Below are 26601 nucleotides of genomic sequence, written 5' to 3'. Positions count from 1 at the left end.
GCTAATGTCAAAAAATGACTAAGGAAAGTAAACTTACATGTAAGTTACATGTTTACATGTTTGAAAGTATCCTGGAATTTTGGTTTTTTTTTACTATTGGAACTGTTACAGGTGTTCCAATTCATTCTATTAAGATATATTACAGGACAATCTTGTTGACTTAAAAAACCTTTGGAGGTATATGAGATAAACTTTAAAGGATGGCCGAGTTCATGAAATTCAACTGAAGTATTTAAACTATAAATTGATCTTTGTTGATTTTTGAAAATCTTATACTGGTTGGTTCAAATCAGAAGTATTACTTCATGTAATTAAAATGTGACTAAAAAAGTCGCTAAATAGGAAACACGAAGAGTTGCTTACAAGGTGAGATTACAGGGCTCTGATAGTTCCACCACCACTGGACTGAAATTCCTTCTTGTAGCTTCAAGTTTCTCTTTAAGCTTTTTGTAATCATTAATATTTATTCACTTATTCAGTTGTTAAGTATTAATTAAGGTCCTCGTATTTTCTTTGGGTTAGATATTGTGCTGTTTTAAAGCAGTACTCTGAAGGGATTAAAAAAATTAGCTGTTAACAATAGTTGCAAAGTCAAGCTCATTGAGAAGGTTTTCACAAAATTGGAAGGGTGATAGGTACTGGAAAAGATGCCATGCCTATTTGCTTCATGGTTTTATTGAGAATCTACCTTATCTATTAAGTAATTTAGGCGCTTTATTGGTGATTTGGACTTTTCTTGAAGGTTTCATACTTTTTTATTTGCTCTCAAAGATTCAAGACAAATGTGTACATCTTAAAATAAGGCATGTACCCTACTTAAAGAACTAATCTTTCCAAATTATTCCCTAGAAGGCAGCTGTTTATTTGAAGACATGTTAATTAAAAAAAAATGATTCAGGTACTGTTAAGTGCATGTTAAAAAATGAAAAAGTAAATAAGCACTAAAAAATCATTTGCAGTAATTCTCTACTTTTCTAATTTCTATTTTAAGAGCATACAGAGGATCAATATTCAGTACATTATCTGACAAGTGGTATGTTTATTCATTGCAAATTAAAAATCATCAAGTTCACAATTGTTCTGCTTAACAGATGCTTAAATAATTTTAGCCCAAATATATATTCATGTGTATTTTTGGAATTCAGTATCAGTATATTTAGATGCTAATTGCATATTAATCCGTCTTCCTATTAAAGTGTAAGCTCCATAGATTATAAACAGCACCCTTATTGCAGATTTTCTAAACAGTGTATCTCCTGATAAAGTCCTCTTCACTTCCTGGCACTTAAGATTAGGAAAAGTAAATGAAAACTATTGAACATATGAAATTCTTCTCTGAATATGAAATTATAAAGTGAGAATGTACAAGTGCAAAATAATTTTAAGCTGTTACCTTGAAAAATGTTTTGTTTTCCATAACACTATTGTAATAAAGTAAAAAGATTGATCAAACTAATGAATCTAAATAATAGCCTTTCACTGTCATAAAGATGATTACGGTTATCAGTAGAAGCCTAGAAGCATTAGGTCCTAACTCCTAACATTAGGTCCAGTTTTTATTGCATGGTTATTTAAAGGCATATAATTAAACTAACCTAGGATTATTTGGAATAGAAAAATTTAAAAACCCTGTTTAAGCAGTATTAATAATACATGACTGAGGTAACATGTTCCCAATGAGTAGGTGTTAATATCAACATTCAGCTGAGTTTAGGCCAACACTGAATACCATCATCATAGAGCAAACTTCTAGAATGACAAGAATAAATCTGAATATTGACTAGTAGTTTAATTCTATTAATTTTATCATTGAAAGGTTTAGTGGTCAAATTTCAAAAGACATACTGGGCAAACTAGCTTAGTTGGAACTTTTAGCCTCATTCAAAATATCTTTGAACCCCTATGAAAATCATAACTGGAGAAATTTCTCTAAACTTCCTTTGACTTGCTGGAATCTATGCTGCCTTGGAGTGTGTTTCTGTGGAAACTTTATCTAAGCTTTAGGTCCAGACTCATCCCGTAAGGGTAAGTGGAGAGCTCTCCTGAGCATCTGAGATCTGTCCAGAAGTGGAAACAAGTTGACACTGATTGTCATAATCTTCACAAACAACAACAACAACAAAACATGTCCCAGACTGTCCTTAAGCTCTTTGAAGACAATTTGATTCCTCAAAACGTTGGTGGAGAGAGTTACAAAAACATTTTCCTTGCAAGATTTCCCAATTTGAAGGCTTTCTTCATATCATTCTATTAAAAGTTCCAGCTGAATATTTTTCATGTGACCCTGAGGAAGTGTACATCAAACAATGACAATAGGCTTAATTTTTGTTGAGAAGTTTCTAAAGCATATTTCTCATGGTTAGTTCTATAGTTTAGCTTCTTGACACAAATTCTGCCTTTGGTCCTCAGTTTATTTTATTCTCTTGTTCTTAAATATGGGTACCTGGAGAAGGCTGGTGGTCTTATATTTAAAAGGACTCTGCCTGGCAAGTAATCAGAAGACAAGGCTATAATTATTTTCTCTAAGAGCAATATTAATTGCTTTTCTCTCCCCCAAGTCAGGCTTACTATTAGAACAATGTTGCATTTTTTTTTTAACTTCTAGAAGCATTTAGTTTCCAGAAGAGAAAGTACATATACCAACATCCAATTTCTCTAGCATAATCAATCTAGGTAAGATTATATAACACATTTTCTTAAGACATTATTCTAAAATAACGAACCATGGAGTCATGTGTGTACCTGAAAGTTATGTTGGAAAGAGGAAAAATTGAGAGTGAGTGTTGAAGCTGAGAAGTGTGGTAGAAATGGCAAGTTCAGGGATACTGGGTTTGAATCAGATTTTATGATTTGAGACAAGCCAGTCGGTCTCCATGGGCCTACATGTTGGCTTCCTCATTCTAAACTCATAAGGTTTTGGTAAATAACCTAATGCTAATGAACATGAAGTACCTAGCATAGAGCCTGACATATAATAAGTACTCAATGAGAATTAATTTCCTCCTTTCTTACCCTTGTTTTTACCTTATGAAAGTTTCTGAGTAAACTGATGCAAGCCCTGTGTTATTTTCCCATGGTCATCTCAATAGCAAATATTGCCTTAATCACAGAGGATGATTTCTGGTCAAATTATCTTATTTTAATCACATGTTAATAATTGTTCCCTGGAAAACATTGAGGGCAAATGATATTTGTGCATATTCAAGGAACGAATGGCATTTAATAAACTTTCAATATATAGCATTTCTTTGCTTATCTCCATATTGAAGTAGACACTTTTTTTTTCCTATGGGGAACATAATCTACATTTTCAATAAATTATTTCCTAAACCTATTCTGGCATCCAATGTTCCTTTCCCTGATTATGATCACACATTTTACTAGAATGGTGAGCATATAGAGAAGACAGGGTTAAAGTGATACCTCCTGTGGCATTCCATGATCAGTCTCCTGAAATATATGAAATTCATAATACTTTAATCAAGTTGACTATTACAGCCCTGACTATGAAAGAATTATATCAGCTGTGACTGCCAGAGAGCACATCTTGGTAGTCAGAGACTGGCTGTCCAGGCCCTCCTTGAGACCCCCTCCTTATCCTTTTTTCTTGGCCAAGAAATTTAGGCAGTATTTAAAATAGAATACATATATTATGTGATCAAAATATATTAGATTAAAATAATTTCATGTACAACTTAGTCTTTAGAGATACAGAGCATTTCAAAGAATGGCTTTGAGTTCAGCCATTAGGACTGGAAATATATGGCAGTTTGAGGATGCTGTTGCCCATGGTGTGGCTTTGGCAAAAGTTAAGTTGAAATGAAAGTATAAATTTTGACAACTGGGCAACTTATTTCATTCAACATAACAGCACTATGATAATCTCGCTGAATTTCCTAGATTCAAGAATCCTAATTAAATAAAATTATTAATTTAAAAACATACACATTTTTCATATAAAACAGAAATGTTCCTGTCCTCTCCGACCTAGATAATTAAAGTTGTCATATGGATCACAACCTATTAAATTTTTATAATCGACTCCTAGGCATTTTACCATAGAATGGACTCTAAATGTTGTCTATATCTTATTTGAAAAAGAGGTATTCTATAAGAGTGTTTGTATTAGAAGCAGTTGAGTTTTAGTCATAATTATCTATAGTTGGTTAGTTGCAGCTTAATCAAAAAAAGAATTATGCAATACTTTTATGAGGGTTTATTAATCCTATGTCAAACTTTGGATATATAGATAGAAACTACATTTGAACCAAGCTTTAAAATCTCATATGAATTAAAGCTTATTATTAATGTCTATGCAAGCCATACACCATAATTTTGCCAGTATTAGAATGAATGAGTCATTTGCAAATCATTTGAAGGATAATTATAATTTCTTTTGACCTAGGCTTGAGTCCTCTCATTTATATTCATGTAAATGAGGAAACTTATTATGAATATATGAAAAAGTATGATTTGCAGGAAGAAAAAACTGGATTCATATGCTACTTTTATTATTTACCAGTAGTGTGCCCCTGGACAGTAATTTAATGCTACCTTCATTATCTGTATATTTGTCAGACTTTTGGCAATTACTGTGTGCCAGAAAATTGGATAGGAACCAAAGATATAAAATTAAGATGACACAGTCACTGTCCTAAAGAAGGTAACTGTTTAGTGGGGGGCAGAAAGCCATGTAAAGAGATAATTATGGGTTAGTGAAGTAATAGATACGTACATAGTATAATGGGAGCTTGGAAATGATTTCTCTTCCAGTTGAGGGTCGGAGAGCATTTCAAGCAGAAGAGAAAGCATAAACAATGCAAGTCAAGAAGAGGCGCTCACAACTGTTGGTGGAAATGAAAGTCATTTACAGACATTTTGGAAAACACTGTGGGCATATCTATTAAACTTATATATTCATATAACATTTAATTCATCAAATTTACCTTTAGGCATTAACAATAAAATGTTTGCATGTATGTGCAAAGCAATATTCATAGAGAAGTTCACTTATCTGATTCCTTTCCACATTATCCTTTCAAAAATAATTGTTCCAGGAAAAATCCCTCTCATTCAGTGATGAATAATAATTAAGAAATTAGTATGAGACCTGTAAAAAAATAATACAAGAAATACAGAACATAAATAATAAACAAAACTCAGATAATAAATCAACATCTGAAAGATCGAACTGTGAAGCTGATAAAAATTATGAACAACTTTTCATGTTATGAGATTTAAAAGAAAGGATTCTTTTTTTGTGTGGTATGCGGGCCTCTCACTGTTGTAGCCTCTCCTGTTGCAGAGCACAGGCTCCGCGGCCATGGCTCACGGGCCCAGCCGCTCCACGGCATGTGGGATCCTCCCGGACCGGGGCACAAACCCGTGTCCCCTGCATCGGCAGGCGGACTGTCAACCGCTGTGCCACCAGGGAAGCCCCGAAAGGATTCTTTATAATGGATATATTGCTTCCAGGCAATGAGCTCAAAGAGAACATGCAAGTACTCAAGGAGAAAATTATAGGAAAACAGAGAAAAAATTTTAAGGATTTAATAAATATTTACATAATGTTTATTATGTGACAGTCACTATCTTAAACACTTTACAATTGTCATCTGATTTAATCCTTATAATAACTCTATAATGCAAATATCACTATTGTTCACATTTTACAGATAAGAATTCTGGGATATGTAGAGAGATTAAATAAGTTGCTGACGTTCACACAACAAAGCTATGTAGTGGGAATTTGTACACCAGCAGTACAGTGACAGAGTCCATGACTTTTAGCTTTATACTGTGCTACCTCTAAGAAGGAAAAATGATCTACAGTATATGGGGGAGTGGGGGAATATAAGAGAAAAAAAATCACAGAAATGAATGTATAGAAAAGAAGAATAGATGCTCCCCAGGCCACTGAGGAACAAGGAACACAGGCTTGAGAATATTAACAATGAAATTAGAAATAAGTGTCATATCAAAGATTAGGGAGAAAATGGTTTATGAAGAAGAAGAAGAAGAAAAAATGACCCAACATAACCATAATTGGTGTATCTATAGAAGAGGAAAAAAACAGGCAACAGAATGATTTTCAAATAGATAATTCAGGATTACTTTGTTAAAATATTTGCACATTAACTTGTAGAAAGGGAAAAACATGTCCTAGAAAAAAATGCAGACCAGCCGGCAGTAAAGTATGGTGTGGCAGAATTATTGGACTTGCAAGATAAGAAAAGAATCCTGTCAGAGAACCAAGATAAACATAAACAAGCAAACAAACATCAACTTCAGCATTTTACTGAAGGTGCTAGCAAGTGAAGTAAGAGAAAAAAATAGTATAAGAATTTGAAAGAAAAATATTCTCACTATAGTAGAGTCAATAGTTCTGTATAATTTTAAAAATAAAATAAAACACACAAAAGACCCTATTGATTATAAATTTAAAAAATTTCTCTTGAAACTCTTACAAAAAGGAAAATAAACCCAAACTGCAGCCTACCAAGAGTTTAAAAATAATCAAAATACTGGTAATCAGAATTTATTATCAGGAATATAGTATTTGATAAAGGTGGCATTTTAAATCAATGGGAAAGGAATAAACCATTCATTAATGGTGTTGGAAAACCTCTCTAGCAACATGGAAAAATAAATTTGAACTTTTCTTACCTTCTTACACCAAAAATTTCCAAATTTATGCATTAAAATCAAACTTTCAAGAAGAAAGCATGAGGATATTTGATCATATGATTTAGAAGTATGAGAAATAATATATGTCATAAAATATTTGCATTATAATGACAGAAAAAAGACTAAATTATTTAACATAAAACCTAATGCTCCTAAAAATGATGGAAATATCCAACAACCAAAAGAAAAATAGACAAAATATATAAGCAGAAAATTTTAAGAAAATGACACAAAAATGATTTTGTTTATAAAATAAAAATGATTTATAAACCAAAGAAAATATGTTGAATCTCATCCATAATTGACACATGTCAACAAAAATATACAATGTAATTTTTTTTTAACATCTTTATTGGAGTATAATTGCTTTACAATAGTGTGTTAGTTTCTGCTTTATAACAAAGTGAATCAGCTATACATATACATATATCCCCATATCTCTTCCCTCTTGCATCTCCCTCCCACCCTCCCTATCCCACCCCTCTAGGTGGTCAGAAAGCACCGAGCTGATCTCCCTGTGCTATGCAGCTGCTTCCCACTAGCTATCTGTTTTACATTTGGTAGTGTATATATGTCCATGCCACTCTCTCACTTCGTCCCAGCTTACCCTTCCCCCTCCCCGTGTCCTCAAGTCCATTCTCTGCATCTGTGTCTTTATTCCTGTCCTGCCCCTAGGTTCTTCAGAACCTTTTTTTTTTTTTAGATTCCATATATATATGTTAGCATATGGTATTTATTTTTCTCTTTCTGACTTACTTCACTCTGTATGACAGACTCTAGGTCTGTCCACCTCACTAAAAATAACTCAATTTCGTTTCTTTTTATGGCTGAATAATATTCCATTGTATATATGTGCCACATCTTCTTTATCCATTCATCTGTCGATGGACAGTTTAGGTTGCTTCCATGTCCTGGCTATTGTAAATAGAGCTGCGATGAACATTGTGGTACAGGACTCTTTTTGAATTATGGTTTTCTCAGGGTATATGCCCAGTAGTGGGATTGCTGGGTTGTATGGTAGTTCTATTTTTAGTTTTTTAAGGAACCTTCATACTGTTCTCCATAGTGGCTGTATCAATTTACATTCCCACCAACAGTGCAAGAAGTTTCCCTTTTCTCCACACCCTCTCCAGCATTTATTGTTTGTAGATTTTTTGATAATGGCTAAGGAATCCAAATCAGAAAAGAAGAAGTAAAGCTGTCACTGTTTGCAGATGACATGATACTATACATAGAGGATCCTAAAGATGCAACCAGAAAACTACTAGAGCTTATTGATGAATTTGCTAAAGTAGCAGGATACAAAATTAATGCACAGAAATCTCTTGCATTCCTATACATTAATGATGAAAAATCTGAAAGAGAAATTAAGGAAACACTCCCATTTACGATTGCAACAAAAAGAATAAAATACCTAGGAATAAACCTACCTAAGGAGACAAAAGACCTGTATGCAGAAAACTATAAGACACTGATGAAAGAAATTAAAGATGATGCAATGTAATTTTTGGTGCTCAGTTTGACACAGTTTACTTGATAATATTCTATGGTGTGTGTTGGCAAGTGTATCCTCACACATTGTTGGTGGGAGTGTATTTAGTATAGTTTTGGAAACAAATCTGTCTACATCTATTAAAATTTTAATGATATGCCTACCCTTTCATCCATAAACTCTGCTTATAATAATTTATCCCACAGATCTATTCACACTTCTGCTTAAAGATGCATGTTTAAGGAAGAATCATTATGACAACATTGTTTGTAGTGGTAAATGACCAAAACTAGTTAAGTGCAAATCAGTGAGGGATAGCTACATGTTGTGGTGTATACAGTGGAATATTATGCATCTGTTAGAAAGAGTTAATTAGATCTCTGTGGGCTGGGATGTTGATATGAATAGGTGTTGGGAGACAATTCTCCATGGTCTCTTGTGTTACTGTACTTTTTGTCAACACAGGTACTGATTGCTTTCATTCAGGAATATCTTCTCATGGATGCTTGTACATAGAGCCTTGGAAGATAGACCTGGTGTCTCCCTCTGGAGCAAAGGGAAGTTTGTTTATAGCCTAGTGTAATAAGAGAGTGTATCCTTCTGTGGCAGGTTCAGGCATGCTTACTCCCCAATATAAGAGTAAGGATCCCTATCCGGGAAGTTTCTCTCCCACAGTGCAACCCACCACATGTGCAGGAATCCCCTGCTCCTCCTGTGTTGTTTTGTGGGGACTGGGGTTTAGGTAACTGACTCAAATTGAGATTTCAATTACTGCTACTGATATGAGTAATAAAGTCCTTTGACTCTGACCCAAGAGTCTCATGTCTTCTTCCAGAATCCATGATACAGTGTCAGGCTAATTTGTTAGTTTCAAATAGAGGAAAATCAAATCTCAGCCCCCCTTCGCAGTTCTTGACAGACTCTCTGCAAGATATATTTTAGGTAGAAAAAATAAAATGAAGGGTAAGAACAAAGTACGTCGCAAGTTTTAAGAAAACTGATAAATGAGTGTATGTGGCAGATTTACCTTTACATTATTTAACTTGGCTTGAATATTTGGATGAGCAAAGGAAATATTGCTTTTAATTCCTTTTAAAATTTTCTCTGACATTCCTCATGAGCTTTCCTCCTAGTTTCCAACTGCTCACTGAATGCCAATGGAAAAAAATAAAACAAAAGAAAACAATTAAACATGACTTAGTTCAAGCCTGCTTAAAACTTAGTGTGGTTCAGTAATGTAATGATGATCTTAGGTGTAATTAACTCTCTTCAGAATAAATATTCCAGTATTTTTTATTCGTCTTATTTTCCTTACAATGTGTAAGACGCACTGGGGAATATGATTTTACTGATGCTGTGTGTTCTGGCATGATGGAAGAGGGCAAGGAGGTGGAGATGGATAAGGGGGAGGGTGGGAGAAAGAGGGGAAGAGGGCAAGGAGGTGGAGAAGGATGAGGGGGAGGGTGGGAGAAAGAGGGGAAGATGCCAAAGGATTGAGAAGCAGCTAATAAGATAAGGACTTAAATGTTAATTGAATTAAGGAATAAAAAGCATATTAATTTTTCTTTGTTAGAAAAATGTTAGTAGAATGGTGGGTTTGAAATCGAATTGTAGATAAAAGGTGAGACTGGGAGTGAAAAACTACCTATTTGGAGCTTTGAATAAGGAAGGGAGAATTGACTTGGAATAGAGACTAGAAATAGGGACGTGGGTATGATAGAGGGAGTGTTGATTACATTTTGTAAAGACCAGGAGACGCTTGTTCAATTTCATGGTGTAAGAGGAAGGTGCTAACAATGAAGCTGAGGTTGAACTAGAGGAGAGAGAGGAAGCAGGGCCCCCAGAGAACCAGATGGCAAAGAAATCAAGGCTCCTTGAAAGGAATGGACCTTGACACAGCCTCTGGGGCTGGAGAAGAGGCAGAGTGATGAGGGTTACTCAGGAGGAAGAAAGAACAGGAAGTTAGGGGATTTCATTCTTGTTCAACGTTGTGGGTACCTAAGCTGAGTGGACGACTTGAGAGCTTGGTTAGAAATTTGGAGGAATCATTTAAAGACGTTAACCAAGAATTTCCTTTTCTATAAGTGAGGATGGTAATACTGGTTTTCTATTTTTTCATGCCATTTTGATAACCAAATAAGATAATATGAATTAAAGTGATTTGCAACTGAGAAGTTTAATATATATTTGTTATTTTAGGCATTCTATTATAGTTTGGTAAAGCTATTTTCCAGGGTAAATATCTCTATACCATTGTAAAAAAGGAAGACAAGATACATTATCTAGAATGATTAAAATGGGATATTTTAAAATTGAATGGTAGGTTAGACTTTTCTATTATGAATTATGAAAACTATAACCTTTCAGAATGGGGAATGACATAGCTCATGAGTCAAGAATAGGGAGGGGGTCCTGGGAGTCGGTAAGTTTTGAACTGTTTATATTTTCTTTCTTTTTTTAAAAAAATATTTATTTATTTATTTTGGCTGCGCCAGATCTTTAGTTGCGCCATGTGGGATCTAGTTCCCTGACCAGGGATCGAACCTGGGCCCCCTACATTGGGAGCATGGAGTCTTAACGGCTGGACCACCAGGGAAGTCCCTTGAACTGTTTATGTTTTCATGTGAAGATATTCCTTCTGTTTGGAGCAAAGGCTATCTTTGTTGTTATTTTCTTTTCCAGTTCTCTAAATACCTCGACTTTAAATGGTTTCAAAAAAAATGAGTGCACTGGCTATTACAGCAACCTTTCCTTTCCTTCTGATACCCTGAACACACTCCTCAGTAAAGTTTGCCCCTCCTCTTCCAATATATACGATTTCTAAAAGAGCTACTTGTTGAAGGAACTGTGTCTAGTTTCTTTTTTCTTCCCGAAATGAGGTAGGGCTATCAGAACAGTGTGACAGAATATTATATCCTAAAAAACATTGCTTGCCCTCTGGCTTTATTTCCAATTTAATTTTTCTGCCTACTGATCTAGATTTAAAATTTTTTAAAAGGGAACCAAAAGTGACACCTCGTTTAAAAATATTTTACCTTGTCCACAAGTTCCTTTTTTCAATTTTCTAAATGACTTCATGAGCTCCTAAAAAGTTTTAAAAATGAATAATAATGAACTGAATTCAGTCTCCATGCCAACTACTGATACATATTTTTTTCTGGTGACTGATCTTTGTATTGTAGAAAACATCATGATTTAAAGTCCTTTTACCTGCTTACAAGAGAGTGGTTTCATTTTTTTTTCCAGTCAAGTGAACCAAACTGTCAGCAACTTTTATTCACTATCCACTTTATAATAGCTTAGAGCAGAGGTACCCTAGATAGTTACTGAATTAACAGAAAAGTCCTTGCAGTTAGAGGATTTACATTAAAGTTGACTGAACATGTAAATGTTTGTTAATTTTTGAACTGAGAAGGAAATTAAAAAGTAGTTACCAGCTGCTCCTGTTTAGTTGGATGAGGAGAAAATAACCAAAGAATTGCTTGATCGTAACATCTGAAGACCATAAGGTGATCATAATCTTTGATTTCGCCATCGCACAGACTTCTTTAAGGAGCAATAAAAGAGTTCTTTTTAAAAAATAGGTTTTTTAAAAGGTAGATATTATTAAAAGTCCAGGCTTTTTGTAAAGTCCACTTCTGGGCATATTTTGGAAGCTCTGTACAGGGGAGGCTTTCCACAGCCCACTGGAATTTAATAATGCAACAGGGCTAACAGGAGAGGTGTGGTATTCTTTTCAGACAAAGAAAGTGGTTTTATTTTCTAGAAAACAGGGTTTGGGGAATGGAGGAATCCTAAGCAGAATGATTAGAAAGATAAGCCATAGAGAATCATTTTGCCCATTTCCCAGTGATTCTATAAGCAGTGTGTTTCATTATATGGGGGGTTTCTGTTGAATTCTTTTCCTATTGACTTTTGACACAAGGTGACAAAGAGAAATATATACTTTTGTTTAGAGATTTTTGCCTTCTGATGTCACCTTTAGGACGGTCCTGGGTATACAAGGTACCATTCAGATTTAGTCGTTTCTACCAAGGTGCAGGTAAGTGTCAGCCTTTATTTATGGAGTCATCTGTTAAGCATGTGGGTTAAAATGTGCTGACTATGCCAGTGGGTGGCAATTACTTCCTCAGACCTTCAGCTCAGAAATGTAAAATGATACACCTTCATTTTTCTATAATTCTTTAAAACCATACCTTGAGCTTCTGTATTAGTTTGTTAGGGCTGCAGTAACAAAGTACCACAAACTGGATGGTTTACATGACAGACATATTTTGTTTCCCAGTTCTGGGGCCTAGAACTCCAAGATCAAGTTGTCGGCAGGGTTGGTCCCTCCTGACGGTTATGAGGGAGAACCTTTCCCATGACTCTCCCGAGCTTCTGGTGTTTTGTCCGCAATCGGTGTTTTCTGGCTAGTAGAAACATCACCCTGATCTCTGTCTTCATCCTCACATGGCGTTCTCTGTGTGCAGATGTACCCTTTTTATAAGGACACTAGTCACAATAGATTAAGGACCCATCCTACTCCAGTATGACCTCATCTTAACTCATTACATCTGCGGTGACCTTACATTCTGAAGTATACGGGTTAGGGCTTCAACATCTAAAACTGGTGGGGACACAGTTCAACTCATAACAGCTCCCATTCCACCTACGATAAAAATGGTTTTTGGTTTGATTCTGGGTGTACCTGTAGTTGCTGCAGGACAGTGGTGGCCTGTGTCAGGTACTTGCACCTTCACAGCCATTTCTGTTCTATTGAAACTGTTTTAAGATGGTCCAGAGTCAAGTTACATCTCCCGGAATGGGCACAACCCTATCTCTCTGTGTCCTGTACTCGACCCCCCCCTGGAGGGGGCAGGGGACAGTGCCTTTTCCTGGAGACCCAGACAGTGCATAGCTCTTCCCTGCACCTTGCTTCCTGGCTTAGCCTGTACCCTTCTGAATAATAGGGTCCTCCCATTCAGATTGGCAGCTACATTCTACCAGCTCTTCACAGACCCTCAGGTTATAAAGATTAACCCTACTGTCTCTTCCATGCAGTGTTTGATGAATATGAGTCAGGGTGGTGACATCTCCTGAGTGCTGCTGGAGTCCTAAAACAACACTCCTTTTAACATCATCCCTTGTAGGAGTATTGCTTCTAACGGATGTGTTTTTTTCTTTTTAAAATTTTTGAGTAAAATATGATCATAAAGTATAAAAAATAATTAAAAAGATCAATATTGTGTCTCCACCACCTAGCTTAAGAAATAGAATCTTTCTTATACATTTGCAAATCCATTGCTTAAATCATTTATCTCCAAACTCCTGATCACACTTCAAAAAATTGAATTTACCTATATTTGTGTATTCATTTATAATTTATCTAGAGATGAGCACCGCATTTTGGAAGCCACGAGCTTGTGTCAGGACCTTTGTTCTGAAGCTGAAAAAGAAAGATTAGGGTGGCCCTATCCACCAATCAACATGACTGCTGTCCTCATAAGTAGAGAAGAAGAGACACAGGCATAGGCGGGGAGAGGGCCATGTGATGGCAGAGGCAGAGGTTGCAGGGATGCAGCTGCAAGCCAAAGGACTCCAAGGATTGCCAGCCCCACCAGAAACTAGGAAGAGATGAGGAAGTATTGTACACAGAATCTCAAAGTCCATGACCCAGCTGACACTTTTTTTTTTCCCATTGAAATGCATTTTATTTTAAATATAGCAGTGTGTACATGTCAGTCCCAAGACAACACCTTGATTTGGGACTTCCAGCCTCCAGAATCATGAAGACAGTAAGTTTCTATTGTTGGGAGTCACCCAGTTTGTGGTACTTTGTCACAAACCCAGGAAACTAAAAGCCTAAGTATTTGCCCAAGCTTACCCAGCTAGCAAGTTCTGGATGCGGGACTTGAACCTAGGCAGTCTGTCACAGGAGGGCATTACACAGCCCTCTGGAGGACACAGAGCGTCCCCATGTTGGCTGTGAGCCGTAAGGGCATAAACAGAGTTTGCTCTGCAGACAACCACCACAGCTTGAGATGAAGAAGGCTAACATAACCAGATGGAGCATATTATTAATATTTGTCAGAGATACACAAAGTTCTTTTTTTAAAAAACATATTATTTTTATTGATATAGTATTTTTTATAAATTTATTTATTTTCATTTTATTATTTTTTGGCTGCGTTGGGTCTTCGTTGCTGTGCGCGGGCTTTCTCTAGCTGCGGTGAGCGGGGGCTACTCCTCTTTGCGGTGCACGGGCTTCTCTTGTCGCGGAGCACGGGCTCTAGAGCGCACGGGCCTCAGTGGATGCGGCACGTGGGCTCAGTAGTTGTGGCGCACGGGCTTAGTTGCTCCGTGGCATGTGGGATCTTCTCAGACCAGGGCTCGAACTCTGGCAGGCGTTCGACTCTCAACCACTGGCAGGCGGACTCTCAACCACTGCGCCACCAAGGAAGCCCAGCACATACACAGAGTTCTGAAAAAAAAATCTCAACATTGAGAGGGATGCTGATAAATACCATCCAATCATCCAGTGCTCTTGGTAACCAAATTAAAAGACAAAGTTTAGAGTCTTGCTAAGTCTCATTTATAAATATACATACACACATATATGTGTATTAATAAACACATACATACATATACACAGACATACATATACACATATCTCCATTGACCAGATTCCTTGACATACATATTTATCTATAATGAGGAGGAGGTGATGATGGACAGGGAGTTTCATTTTGTTCTTAGTAAAACTGAGGAGATTTCCGTCACTTCTGGTCTCCTAGTCTGGTTACAATATTCTGAGATTCTTAGATTCCAGTTCGATTAAGTTCATTTCCATCAGCTAAGAAATACTGTTGATGGATATTGTGTGTAAGGCTTGAGTGGCTTCTGTCATTTGGTGTATTTGAGATGAAGAGCCACCCTTGAATAAAATACCCCAAGACAGGACAAAAGACCAAGACAGAAACCAAAGGAAGTGAGGGCTCCTTTTATTTTTCTTTCACAGAATAAAATGAAGGAATCTCTGTAAAGATTTCTGATGAATAAACTTGTAGAACTGGGAGCTGGAGGAATAGAGGACTGAAAGATTCCATCATCTGGTCCAATAGTCTTTCCTCTCTCTCTTTTCCTTCTCAGGACATCTGAGAAATACAGCACATGCTCTAATTATGGGGCAGAGTAGGGAACACGAGCTTCTCGAGAAATGTGGATGAAACGGCAGAGAAGACAGTTCTAATCATTTCCCCTTAAAGATAGATACTCTGCAACCTTCGAGAAATTCTGAGTTTATGTACATGTTTAACTTACCAGACCAAAAAAAAAATTGAGTCTGAAAAGTTCGAGGATTAACTCACCTGTTGAAGGTCACGAGACCAACTATGGCAGAATCTGTATGAACACCTAGGTTTCCTGAATTTCCAAGCTAGTGCTTGTATCTGAGTGTGTTTGTATAATTCTTGCCTGAATATGATATTATAGGTTTGACTTTATGAAATTTGCCACCTAAGGTTCAGCTAAAACATTGTGTCTTGATTTGCTATAATTTATATTTTATAATTGTCTCAGGTTACCAGAATTCTAATGTTAAATCCCCCAGTTGTAGCAGTATTCCACCCAAACCCACTTTAAAAATAAACATATCAGGATAATCTGTGGTATTTTAATGGGTACTTTGAATAACAGACAGGATTTTGTTTCATGATTGTTTTCAGTAGCAAACAAGATTTGGTAACAATATCCACCACTACCACCCTGATTTAATATGTTGAATGCCCCATTTGAAGGAACTACTTTGGTTTGTTGTAAGAAAAAGAAAATGATTGAGGCTATAGTATGGAATTTTCAAGATGAAAGGAATCTTCGGGTTATTCAGTCCAATTTCTTAATTTTGCAGATCAGCACCCTGAGGTCTAGAGAAATTAGATAACTAGATTCCTGAATTCTTCTATCTGCCATCTTTAGCATTATTTAATTTTAAATAGTGAAATCTGATAATTTTACTGTTAGAATTCTTTCAACATGTATTGAGCAATCCAGTTCTGAGCATGTGAGTTACAAAAGGAAACAGTGTCAAGCCACTAATCCATAGATTTTACTGGTACCACTTTTCCTAGAGCAAGAGGGTGTTCTCACGTTTACTACATTGCAACTAAATGGATAATGTTGGCTGTAACAGGAAAAACACAGCTTTTCAGCTAATTAACTGTGTGACCTTGAGCAAGCTAATTACCCTTTGCTCCTCCTATTTGTAAAACAGGGAAACAAAAATCTGTCTCGCTGGCTTCTTATGGCAAAGACTAGCCTGTTTAAAGTACTTATCACTCTACCTGCAAACCAGTAATTGTTAGTTTTCCTTTCCTCTCTTTTCCATTTTCCTGATCAGGGTTACGTGGTGGATTAGCATCCAGGCAGGACTAGAGCCCAGATCTTTCCATTTCTGGGGCAAAACTCTCTTCTACACAGAATTCTTCCATCATTCACATAGTAATGTTCTCAGAAATGGGAAACAGAAATATCTAAGAAGTCAGTTTGTAATTAGCCTGAGAAGCAAAATAGGGACTTGTATCTCTGTCTTGAAAACGGTCAAGTTTCTATTGCAAACCATGAAGTAATTGTAAAGTTGGCTAAGGGATCCTTGTCTTAGAATTTTAGATGTGGCATTGTTCTTTAGTTTCTTATACCTAGAGAGGCTGGGAGATCTATAGTGGCTCAGAAAGGACAGGAGAAAAATTGAGTGTGTCTGTTATTAAATGAGCTTGTTTGAATCCACTGGACAATAAGACAATGCAGGTCTTGGGAGTTTACTTATTTGACCAAACCAAATAGATTTGCAGGGCCAACTGAGTGCTCAAATTAAAATATCTATTTCAGGGTTACCATGTGGTTCTAGCAGTGGAATACCTAGCTTATCTGACATCCAGAGAGAATCACTTTTTAACATCCTCCTCCTCTAGATAATAAGATTGTTGTCAGTAGTAATCATGGAATAATAATTAATCATCACGATTTGTTTCCAGCTTTATTAAGATACAGTTGACATACAGTGCTGTGTAAGCTTAAGGTGTACAGCATAATAATGTACATATATTCCAGAATAATAACCACAATAACTTTAGTTAACCTCTGTCATCTCATATAGATACAAAAAAAAAAGAAGAAAAAGTTTTTTTCTCCTTGTGATGAGAACTCTTAGGGTTTACTCTCTTAACGTTGGAATATGCTATACAGTATATTTGTATGTATATTAACTATAGTCATTGTGTTGTACATGACATACCTAGTACTTATTTATTGTATAACTGCAAGTTTGTACCTTTTGACCACCTTCATCCAATTCCCCTCCTATTCCCGCCTCTGTTAACTACAAATCTGATCTCTTTTTCTATGAGTTTGGTTCTTATGCTTGTTTGGTTGGTTGGTTGGCTATTTTTAGATACCATATATAAGTGAAATGATACAGTATTTGTCTTTCTCCATCTGACTTATTTCACTTAGCATAATGCCCTCAAGATTCATTCATGTGTCCCAAGTGGCAGGATTTCCTTCTTTCTTATGACTGAATAGTATTCTATATATATACTATATATATATAATATATATACACATGTATATTATTTATATATACACTATAGCTTCTTTATCCATTTATCCTATACCTATGCCTACCTCTGTCTACATTTATCTATTATCTATCTATCTATCTACCTTTTTAAGACTTCAAAAAGACTTGAAGCCAAAAACATATCGCTAATCCAATAGGCATGTTAATTTTGGCAGTTTATTTGCATCCATAGTATCAGTAGACTTGGAGGAGAGTTAAGTGCCATCCCCTTCAGCTTTTTTTTTGTTTGTTCGTTTGGCAAAGAAAGGTGCTATTACTTTTCATTGGTATATGCAAATGGCTAATTGATTTTTAGAAGTTCTTCAATACTGGTAAAGTATTTCCAATTGGAAACAGTTTGTTTTCATTTTTAAAAAAAGCATCAACTTCTCCTCTACCGTACACTAGTGTATCTTATCATCACTCCGAGTGGAATAGATGAGTGTTTGCATTACCCAGGTACAAGGGATCACGGAGTAGTGGTGGCAGTGCTGCAGTTGCATTGTTTATTTAAGAGTCACAAACCCCATTCTATTCTGTCTCTGTTGGAATGCCCTTCCTTGCTCAGTGGTGGTCAAGGCTTTAGCTCACCTCGGAAGCACTGGAGCCAGCCGACCAGGCCTCCATATTCTTACCCAAAAAGGAGACTAAACTACTGGACTTTACCCTCCACCGTGACTTGTCTTCCCTTTCCGGCGACTGGCGACACCACTCACAGCCCTGGGAGCAATGCGAATAGCCTTTGGCTTTTTCATCCTTATTACTCTGTGGGGGGTGGTTCTGGCATTTCTCTCACATTCTTGTTTTGTGTGTTTGTTTTCTCTTGACTCCTTGAGAACTTATTTGAAGGGCAACAGATTTATTCTCAAGGATGTTGCATGGTTCATTTTAAGACGGTATTTTGTAGTTGTGGAAACAGAGTTATCTGGAGAAGAGCCAGAAGTGGAGTGGTCTAGACAGCTGGGAACGGTGGATGTTCTGCTGGTTAGGACTTCATATTGCCCTGGGCAAGGGCCACCCTTCGACCTGGACAATAGGAGGGGTCCTGCTCTGGTCCTCCTCTGCCATCCTTTCCCAAGGCGGAGTGGGGTGGGATGCCTGAGAGGCCAAGGGGACATCACCACCTGGAGCCCTGGGCCCTGCCACCTCTGCTCCCCTAGGCTGAGGTGCCTGGGACCCAGGACCTTCTACCCTGAATGTCTCCAAATCTCTTCCAGAGTCTGCTGTGGCTTTCCCCCCAGTCAGTGGCAGTGCAGATGTCCTGAGGCTCGGCTGGTGGTCAGGGAGCAGCCACCGCAGGAGGAGCAGGGCAGGGGAGGGGCTGGCAGAGCTGTGGAAGCACATGTGGACCTGGGCCGGGCTGTCTGTGGGAATTCTCAGGCCCTCCCTGTGTAGGATAGAAACGGGGAGGAGGGGGCTTGCTGCCAGCTCTAGCCCAATTTATTTGCATATCTAAGAGAGAAAAATGATCCCATCTCGTACATGACTATACAGCAGGAAAGAGGCTAATCAGGGCCTACTGTCTGCAGCTGTTGAGGTTTAAATTGTGTGCCCCTAAAAGATGGGTGAAATCCCACCACCAGGTGCTTGTCAATGTGACATTTGGGAAGAGAGTCTTTGAAGGTGTAATTAAGATGAGCCTCTACAGGAGTAGGATGGGCACCAATGACTGGTGCACTCGTAAGGAGAAAGATGTGAAGACACAGACACACAGAGAAAAAAGCCATGTGAAGACAGAAGCAGAGCCTGGAAAGCTTTCACAGCTAAGGAGCACCAAAATCACAGGCAACCATCCGTAGGTAGGAGAGAGGCATGGAAGAATTTCTTGCTCAGATGCTCCAGGAGGAATGGATCTGCAGACACCTTGATTTCAGGTTTTGGGGCTCCAGAACTGGGAGAGAGAAAATTTCTCTTGTTTTAAGCCATTCAGTTTATGGTACGTTGGATGGTAGCCGTAGCAAACTAATACACAGTGGATAAATTATTTTGCAAAATGAGATGTTTGCCGAAGCCATGTTATTGACACTGTAATGGAGATTACCTTGCTTGGATAATACAGCAACCTCATTCCCTGAGGTTGGCCAAAGCTCTTATTAACCTTGGATAAAGGGTAGAAATAGAAGATTATTTTCTTTCTAAAAAAAAATTATACATTTATCTCCAAGTAAGGTTGTACAGGCTATTACTTGGTAATTCTTGACGGTAAAAAAAAATCAGTTCTCATTTACTTTCCTAAATGGAGGAAAGTGAATCAAGAAGGCCCTAGTGGGCATGAAGATTAGAAAGAACATAAAGGCAGAGGACCCTGTCCTACATTGTCTGTCATCTTTGCCTCCAATCAGATGCTACAGGAAAAGCTGAAAACACATTACCTGACACAGTGTGTGCCCAAGATATTAGTATAAGTTGTAAGGAAAAAGGGCCCCCTAATCAAAAAAATTGTATATGCTACATAAAGTTAAATAGCTTTTTCATGAAAGGACCTCTGATGGGCTTCAGTGTGCTGATATATATCATGGCACGCTAAGAGAAGAATATAGCATGTCTCTTTCCATGTTTATTTTATCATAGAACCTTTTATGGAAGAAGTTTCTGAAACTGGACCTCCATGGACTATGGGTTGTAAGCACCTAAAATATTGTTTCTACTGATGCTTCATTTGGTCAGTGTGGGATGAATGAGTCTTTTCCTATCATCTGTGTACATTTTCCTTATTTTTCCAAATCTCCCTCCATTTCAAAAATCTGTAACCTTTGACCCACAAACCATTACCCACCTCTGTCATGTATACCTTAGTTTGGAGTTTAAGATGTTCTATCCAATATAAAAGAAGCACTGAGTATTCTTTTATTCTAGATACTTCATTTTCTTCTAAAGCATTTTTATTTTCTTTGCAGTTGATATGGAGCTTTTTTATTGGGATGAACCATGACTGACATTTAACTTCTAAAAGTGGCTACTTCATGTGGTTTAACCTAATACACTAATATTATTAGAGAATCATTACAGTTACTGAGATACTTAATTCACCAAAAGAGGCTTAGCCACTTCAAGAATTTGGCTTAATACTTTTATAAATAGACTGGATGGTTGGCAGGAGAGATCACTTATGCTTGTAAATGATACCAAGTTGGCTGAGATTGACAATATCAAGTAGGACCAGACAGGAATGCAAGATGATACAATCAATTTGACAGAATAATGTGCACTTGATAAAATGAATCACAATTAGGGTGCAGGCAAGATTTTGTTTGTAGAATAGAATAATTAATTCGAAAAATGCAACAGGAATAGAAACACTTACATGGACTGGGCCCCATGCAGGGGAGTTTTAAAGTCATAGCCAATCACAGATCCAGGCTCTGCCAAGCATGCCCAAATGGCAGTCCTCTGAGCCATTCATTCTGACCGGCCATCTGGATTTCATCATGTGGATTTTGGCTGCCACCTCGAATGATTGTTGGCCCGAGATCAATGATTCCATTCCACTGTGGCTATGAATTTCAGCCATTAAGACGTAGTACTGTTACCTTGAATAATACAAGAATTTTCTCTCTGTAACCCATTCAAACTCTACTCACCTTCCAAGGCCCAGTTAAAAGTCAAGGAAGTGTAGAAAATCTTTCCCCTCTTATTTCTATAGGTTGTAGACTACATCCCTCAACTTAATATAAGGTCCAACAAACATTTCTGGCTGAAGATAACACAATTCTCTTTGCATATTAGCCTCAACTTTTCAGTTTGTAAGTTCCTTGAGGGCAAAGACCAAGGCTTGTATGTGTTTTGTACTTGTTTCTAATATGTAGTCAATAAAACATTAGCAGGATTCTTCAAGCAGGACTTAATAAAATTAATAACCACAACAATAAAAAAAGCAAAATGTTGATTTGAGAGCATGGAAGGTTGAGAAATCTTTGTGGCAGTAGATGAATATGGCTCTTATCCTTTTGACTCTTGAACCAGATTACCCCATCAAGAAACAAAATATATACTTATTTTTCATGTCAATCTTATCCCAAGGTGGTATTTAATATATCTATACAATTTTATTACATATTCAAATAAATATAAGGCCAATGTTTAGTTTAGTGGAATTTCATGTGTTATAAAATGCAGTTAAATGGAAATTGTTTTTACGGGGCTTTTGTGTCTTAAATATGCCGGTGCTAGGTGGACTCCTTTAAGTGCTAAATTTTCTGATCATGTGGTTTTTCAGACCTCTGGTTTATTATCTATCCTGATGTCTCTATGAGTTAAGTGAATGTTTTTAGAATGATATATCGAAGTTGATTATGAAAGTAAAATCCACATACTTCATTATATGGTATATAAATAGGATTACCCCTCAGTCACTGTCGTTTACCTGTGTTTGAATTGATTATAGCTCGGTCCAGAAGCAACATCACTCTTAAGATCCTTAGATACAGTAATGGTTTCCTTTGGAAAAGAATTTGAGTCTAACGGGATGTTGTTAAATTCTCAGGCCACGGTGCGTGTGACTGTGGAAAGTGCAGATGTGATGGAGGATGGTCTGGGGACGCTTGCCAGTACCCAAAGACCTGTGACCTGACAAAGAAACAGAGCAACCAAATGTGCAAGAATTCTCAAGATATCATCTGCTCTAATGCAGGTAAGAATTCCATGCCCTGAGAATTCTTAAATGAAAAAATTTTAATGGAAATATGTAGGCGTTGAGAGATGTTGAACCTCTGAGTGAGACTGCTTTTGAGCATATTTTTTTGAAGTGAAATTCAGATAAATCAATTGGGAAAAATGTCCTCTTGCTGAGACTGGCAAGTCTGATGCTCTCCAGCTGTTCCAAATGCCTTCTTCAAGTAGGATAGTCACTGGAAACAGCACCCTGACAACATTTTAGGTAAATTGTGAGCCATGATTTTGAATGCTGGATTAATCCTTTTAAAAAGGATTTGTATAAACTTACTTAATTATCTTCTGTTACAGATCAAGGGTGCTTTGAATTTATACCTTGGCATCAAAAAGAACCAAACTCTTCAAATCTAATGGGGGTTTCCAATGCCCTGGATGTGAAAACCATTGCAGAATATAGTGATAGCAAGATTTTTGTTTGACTAAAATATTTGTATATCTGGTAGACGTCATTTAAAAATATTTCTTAGAAATTTACAGAGGAGCTGTTAAAATTAATTACCAAAATCATATAAAACACAACAACTGTGGTTTTGGTTTCAATGGTGTTCAGCCAGTGTTACTATAATTAAATACTCTTTTAACAGTTGGGCACGTAGAACCTCAAAGTCAGTTTTTTCTCAGCCCTGGTTGAACTTGAGAATGCTCCTGTCCTACACTGGAGGCTCTGATTTAATTGCTTTGGGGTCTGATATGGACTCTAGTGGTTTTTTTTAAAGTTCTCTGGGTAGTTCTTACGTAGATCCAGGGGTGTGAGCCTCTTGCTCTGCATGCTGAAGGCCAGGGTTTGACTACATAAATGAGTATCTTCCCCCCTGAAGCTCCCATTGTTGGCAGAGTCCTTCTGCATTCAGAGCTGGGAGCTTTCCACAGTCTTTGATTGACAGGAGTTGCTCTGTGTAGATTCAGTGCAGTAGGTTTTGCTAATAGCAATCAGGTCTACTGCCAAGGCAAGCTGTGAGTGGAGCAGCTGGGGACCGGGACCCTGACGAAAGTACTAACGGTCAGGTTACTTTCTGTGTTCACTGATACTCTCCTGGCTTCTCTCCAGCACTTCCTTTTTTCTTTTCGTCTCAGTAGAATTTCTCTACTTCCGGTTCATGGCACCCTCTAAACACACACACACACACACACACACACACACACACACACACTCACCATATAGCCTCTTTTGTTTTGAAAACTTCATGCTTTCCAAACTTCTTTCAGTAATAAGACTTGAAATCAATTTCAGTTTTGTTTCTTTGTACTCTATTTTCAGATTGATGGATGGATTAATTGATTGATTGATTGATTGGTTTTCAAATCCAGGATTTTTTTTCTTTTTAATAACACATTATAACCACATAGGGGTTAGTTTAGGAATCCAAAGATGTTTCAATGTTAAGGAATCTAAATGCATGATTCACCACATCAACACATCTCAAAGGAGAAAATTTACAGAATTGTTTCAATAGATGATGAAACACATTGGATAAGATATAAAATACGTTTCTAAGATATCTCTACCTCTATTTTTTTAACATGGATACAATACTTTTATGTAATCTTACTGTCCATATTCCAGTTATGTCAATTGACCCAACAATGCCCTTTACATCATTGCGACCACCTCTGTATAGGATCCAGTCTAGGGGTAGTGTTACGTCTGGCTGTCATATCTCTTCGACATCCTTTAATGTGTCTTTAGACAGTTTCCACAGGCAGCACAATCTTTTTTTCTGTCTCTTACTCTCTTCTCAGTTTCTAAGCCTTTCAGGTTTACTTTGGGGATCTTGCTGTCACATAGCTTTCTTTTAATGCCTACTTCTACCAGCCTAGTTCAGGACTACTGCCCCCAAACTGCATTAGTGTCTGAGTTCTCTATACTAATCTTTCCCCCTCATATCGCAGTGTGATTTGCAGGAAGCAGCTTGGAACAGAAGGGGAAGAGGAGGTGTATGGAATGGGCAGAAGACTGAAGGGCAGGGGGAGATGGAGATGGAGCTGGGGACTAAAGGAGTTCCAGAAGTTGACTCCGTAGGGGCGCAGAATGGCAAGGCACAGTCTGCAGAGCAAAGCAAGGCTCCAGCACCATTGCATCAGGAGTATATGCTGGTGTTCAAGACAGGGAGTCATCCTAGAAAGAGGCAGCTATATTAGGCAGAATGAAAAGTCAGAGCTAAAATAATCTAGCATAAAACAGAAGACCAATCCTAGAGACTGAGTTAACTGGCAACCAAGAAAGAGATGCAGGATGACACAGCATGAGCACGCGAGTCTGGCACTTTTGCCTGGGCTTCCATATGCCGTATCTTGGAGCCTCAGTTGTGAATTCTACTTGATGAGTAAGACAGGAAGTCTCTGAACTGTTGTAAACTTCCTGCATCACCCAGGAACAGTTCAGATGTGTGGATTGGAGTGAGCCAGCCTGTGGGGGACGTCAGTGAGAAGTTGTAGAATTCAGAGGCAGAGGCTGTTCCTTCCCATCTTTCCTGAAAACAATGACTGCATACGTAGCCCTAACTATGTTACACCTCTCTCCCTACCAATGAAGGGCTCCTGGTCTTCCAACAGATAAATTCTAAAATTCTTGACCAATATTCTTGATCCTATACTGTCTGCCTTTACTACCCTTTTTTCCAAACTAAAGCCAGACTCTTCTCTGTTAAATCCTCCATCCTTATTCCTTAGCCCAGGCTCTTTCTTCAACATCACAAGTTTTTTCTCCATCTCCACTTGTTGAAATTCTATCTATACATCAAGTGCCAACTCAAGAACTTACTCCCCTACTGTGCCTTTCCTCCTTCACAGAGCCAGACTGAGGTTTATACTATCTTTATAGCATTTGTCACAAATCTGTTGCAAATGCCTTTGCGTCATCTGGTTTCATATAGATATATGTATATGTAAAAATTATCAATCACCTTGCTCTTTCTTCTTGGTCTATGATTTACTTAGTTTTAATTTTATCCATCTTATTATCTTCTATAGCACTTATGACTTCGCCAATAATATAATAAAGCAATGAGAAAATTTAATGAATGGATACGTGGATGGTTGAAAGACAGCATAAATAAATGTGAAAATGAAAAAGACGGGTGATAATTAGAGAACAAAATGAGATGACGCAATACCATGAATTGTAGCGTTAGATTGGAAATGACCTTTTATAAATTAAAATAGTTTATAAAATGAAGTTTATAAACTAGTTTATAAACTTCGTTTATAAAAAGAAGTTTAATAGAAGTAAAATTCACACAAGTATTCTCAAGGAAGAAAAATAACAAGCTCAAATTCTGCAGAATCACCATTTATATGTGACTGTGAGAGAAAGAACACTTAAAGAGAATAGCAAATCACAAGTGACCTGTGTAACAGAATCATGCAGAGAGTATGGAACCAGGAAGTGGTGGGATCCATAAATATAAAATGTGTCTGGAGAAAATATTTGGGAATATGGCTGATATACTCGATGTCTTAATGGGAGACGACAAAGAACCCAACATTTTCTGAAAGTCTACAGTGTGCTAGACACAGTAGCATTTTTAGATAGATGACTGGGTGATATATTTATCACTTGATCCACACAGCAGCTCTATGAAGAAGACGTTATTTGCAGATAAGGAATTTGAGAGTTAGAGATAAAAGTAATGACCTCAGATATGTATAGCTAGTGGAGATTAAGATCTAGATATGCCTGCAAATCTACCTCAGTCCTAAATCTGTGCTCTTTCTGGTACACCACATACAGAATTGCCAGTATCCAGTAGCTCATTTCAAATATCCATAGTATCATCTTCGGTTCCTTCCCATCCTTTACCTCTCAGACCCAGTCACCGAGTCATCTTTTCTTTCTCCTGAAAATATCACCACGTGTGTTTGCTTTTTTATAAACTCACAGCCATGACCTGGGTCAGCCTCTATCTTCTTTCCTGCAGACTAATGAACTAACATTCCCTCATATCTACTTGGCCTCATTTCAGTTCATTCTCCATATGACAACCAGAGTAACAGGGTGGGAATGAATACCTGATCACATGACTCCCTTGTTGAAAATATTTCAATGGCTTCTCATTTTTCTGCTAGTACATGCTTGATTCAAGTTGGAAATCTTTAATGTGACCTCTTAGACTTCCGTAAACTGCATCTTTAGTTGCCTTTTTCCTTTCATGACATT

At 37.3% G+C, this 26601-nt stretch overlaps 1 protein-coding gene across 1 annotated transcript in view; it reads left to right on the top strand.

Annotated features, from left to right (window-relative positions):
* ITGBL1 (integrin subunit beta like 1) overlaps positions 1-26601 on the top strand; it is a 218651-nt gene that overhangs the window by 77219 nt on the left and 114831 nt on the right. Inside the window, exon 3 of the mRNA XM_022576826.3 lies at positions 22258-22404. Coding sequence (XP_022432534.3) covers positions 22258-22404 — 147 coding nt within the window. The remainder of the gene's footprint in view (positions 1-22257; positions 22405-26601) is intronic.

The sequence above is a fragment of the Delphinapterus leucas genome, chromosome 18, assembly GCF_059928025.1.
Source record: "Delphinapterus leucas isolate spDelLeu-1000000601 "Yukka" chromosome 18, BTC_Dleu_Yukka2, whole genome shotgun sequence".
NCBI classification, from domain to species: domain Eukaryota; kingdom Metazoa; phylum Chordata; class Mammalia; order Artiodactyla; family Monodontidae; genus Delphinapterus; species Delphinapterus leucas.
Note: the sequence above shows the minus strand (reverse complement) of the source record. Positions and strands in the feature narration are given on the sequence as shown.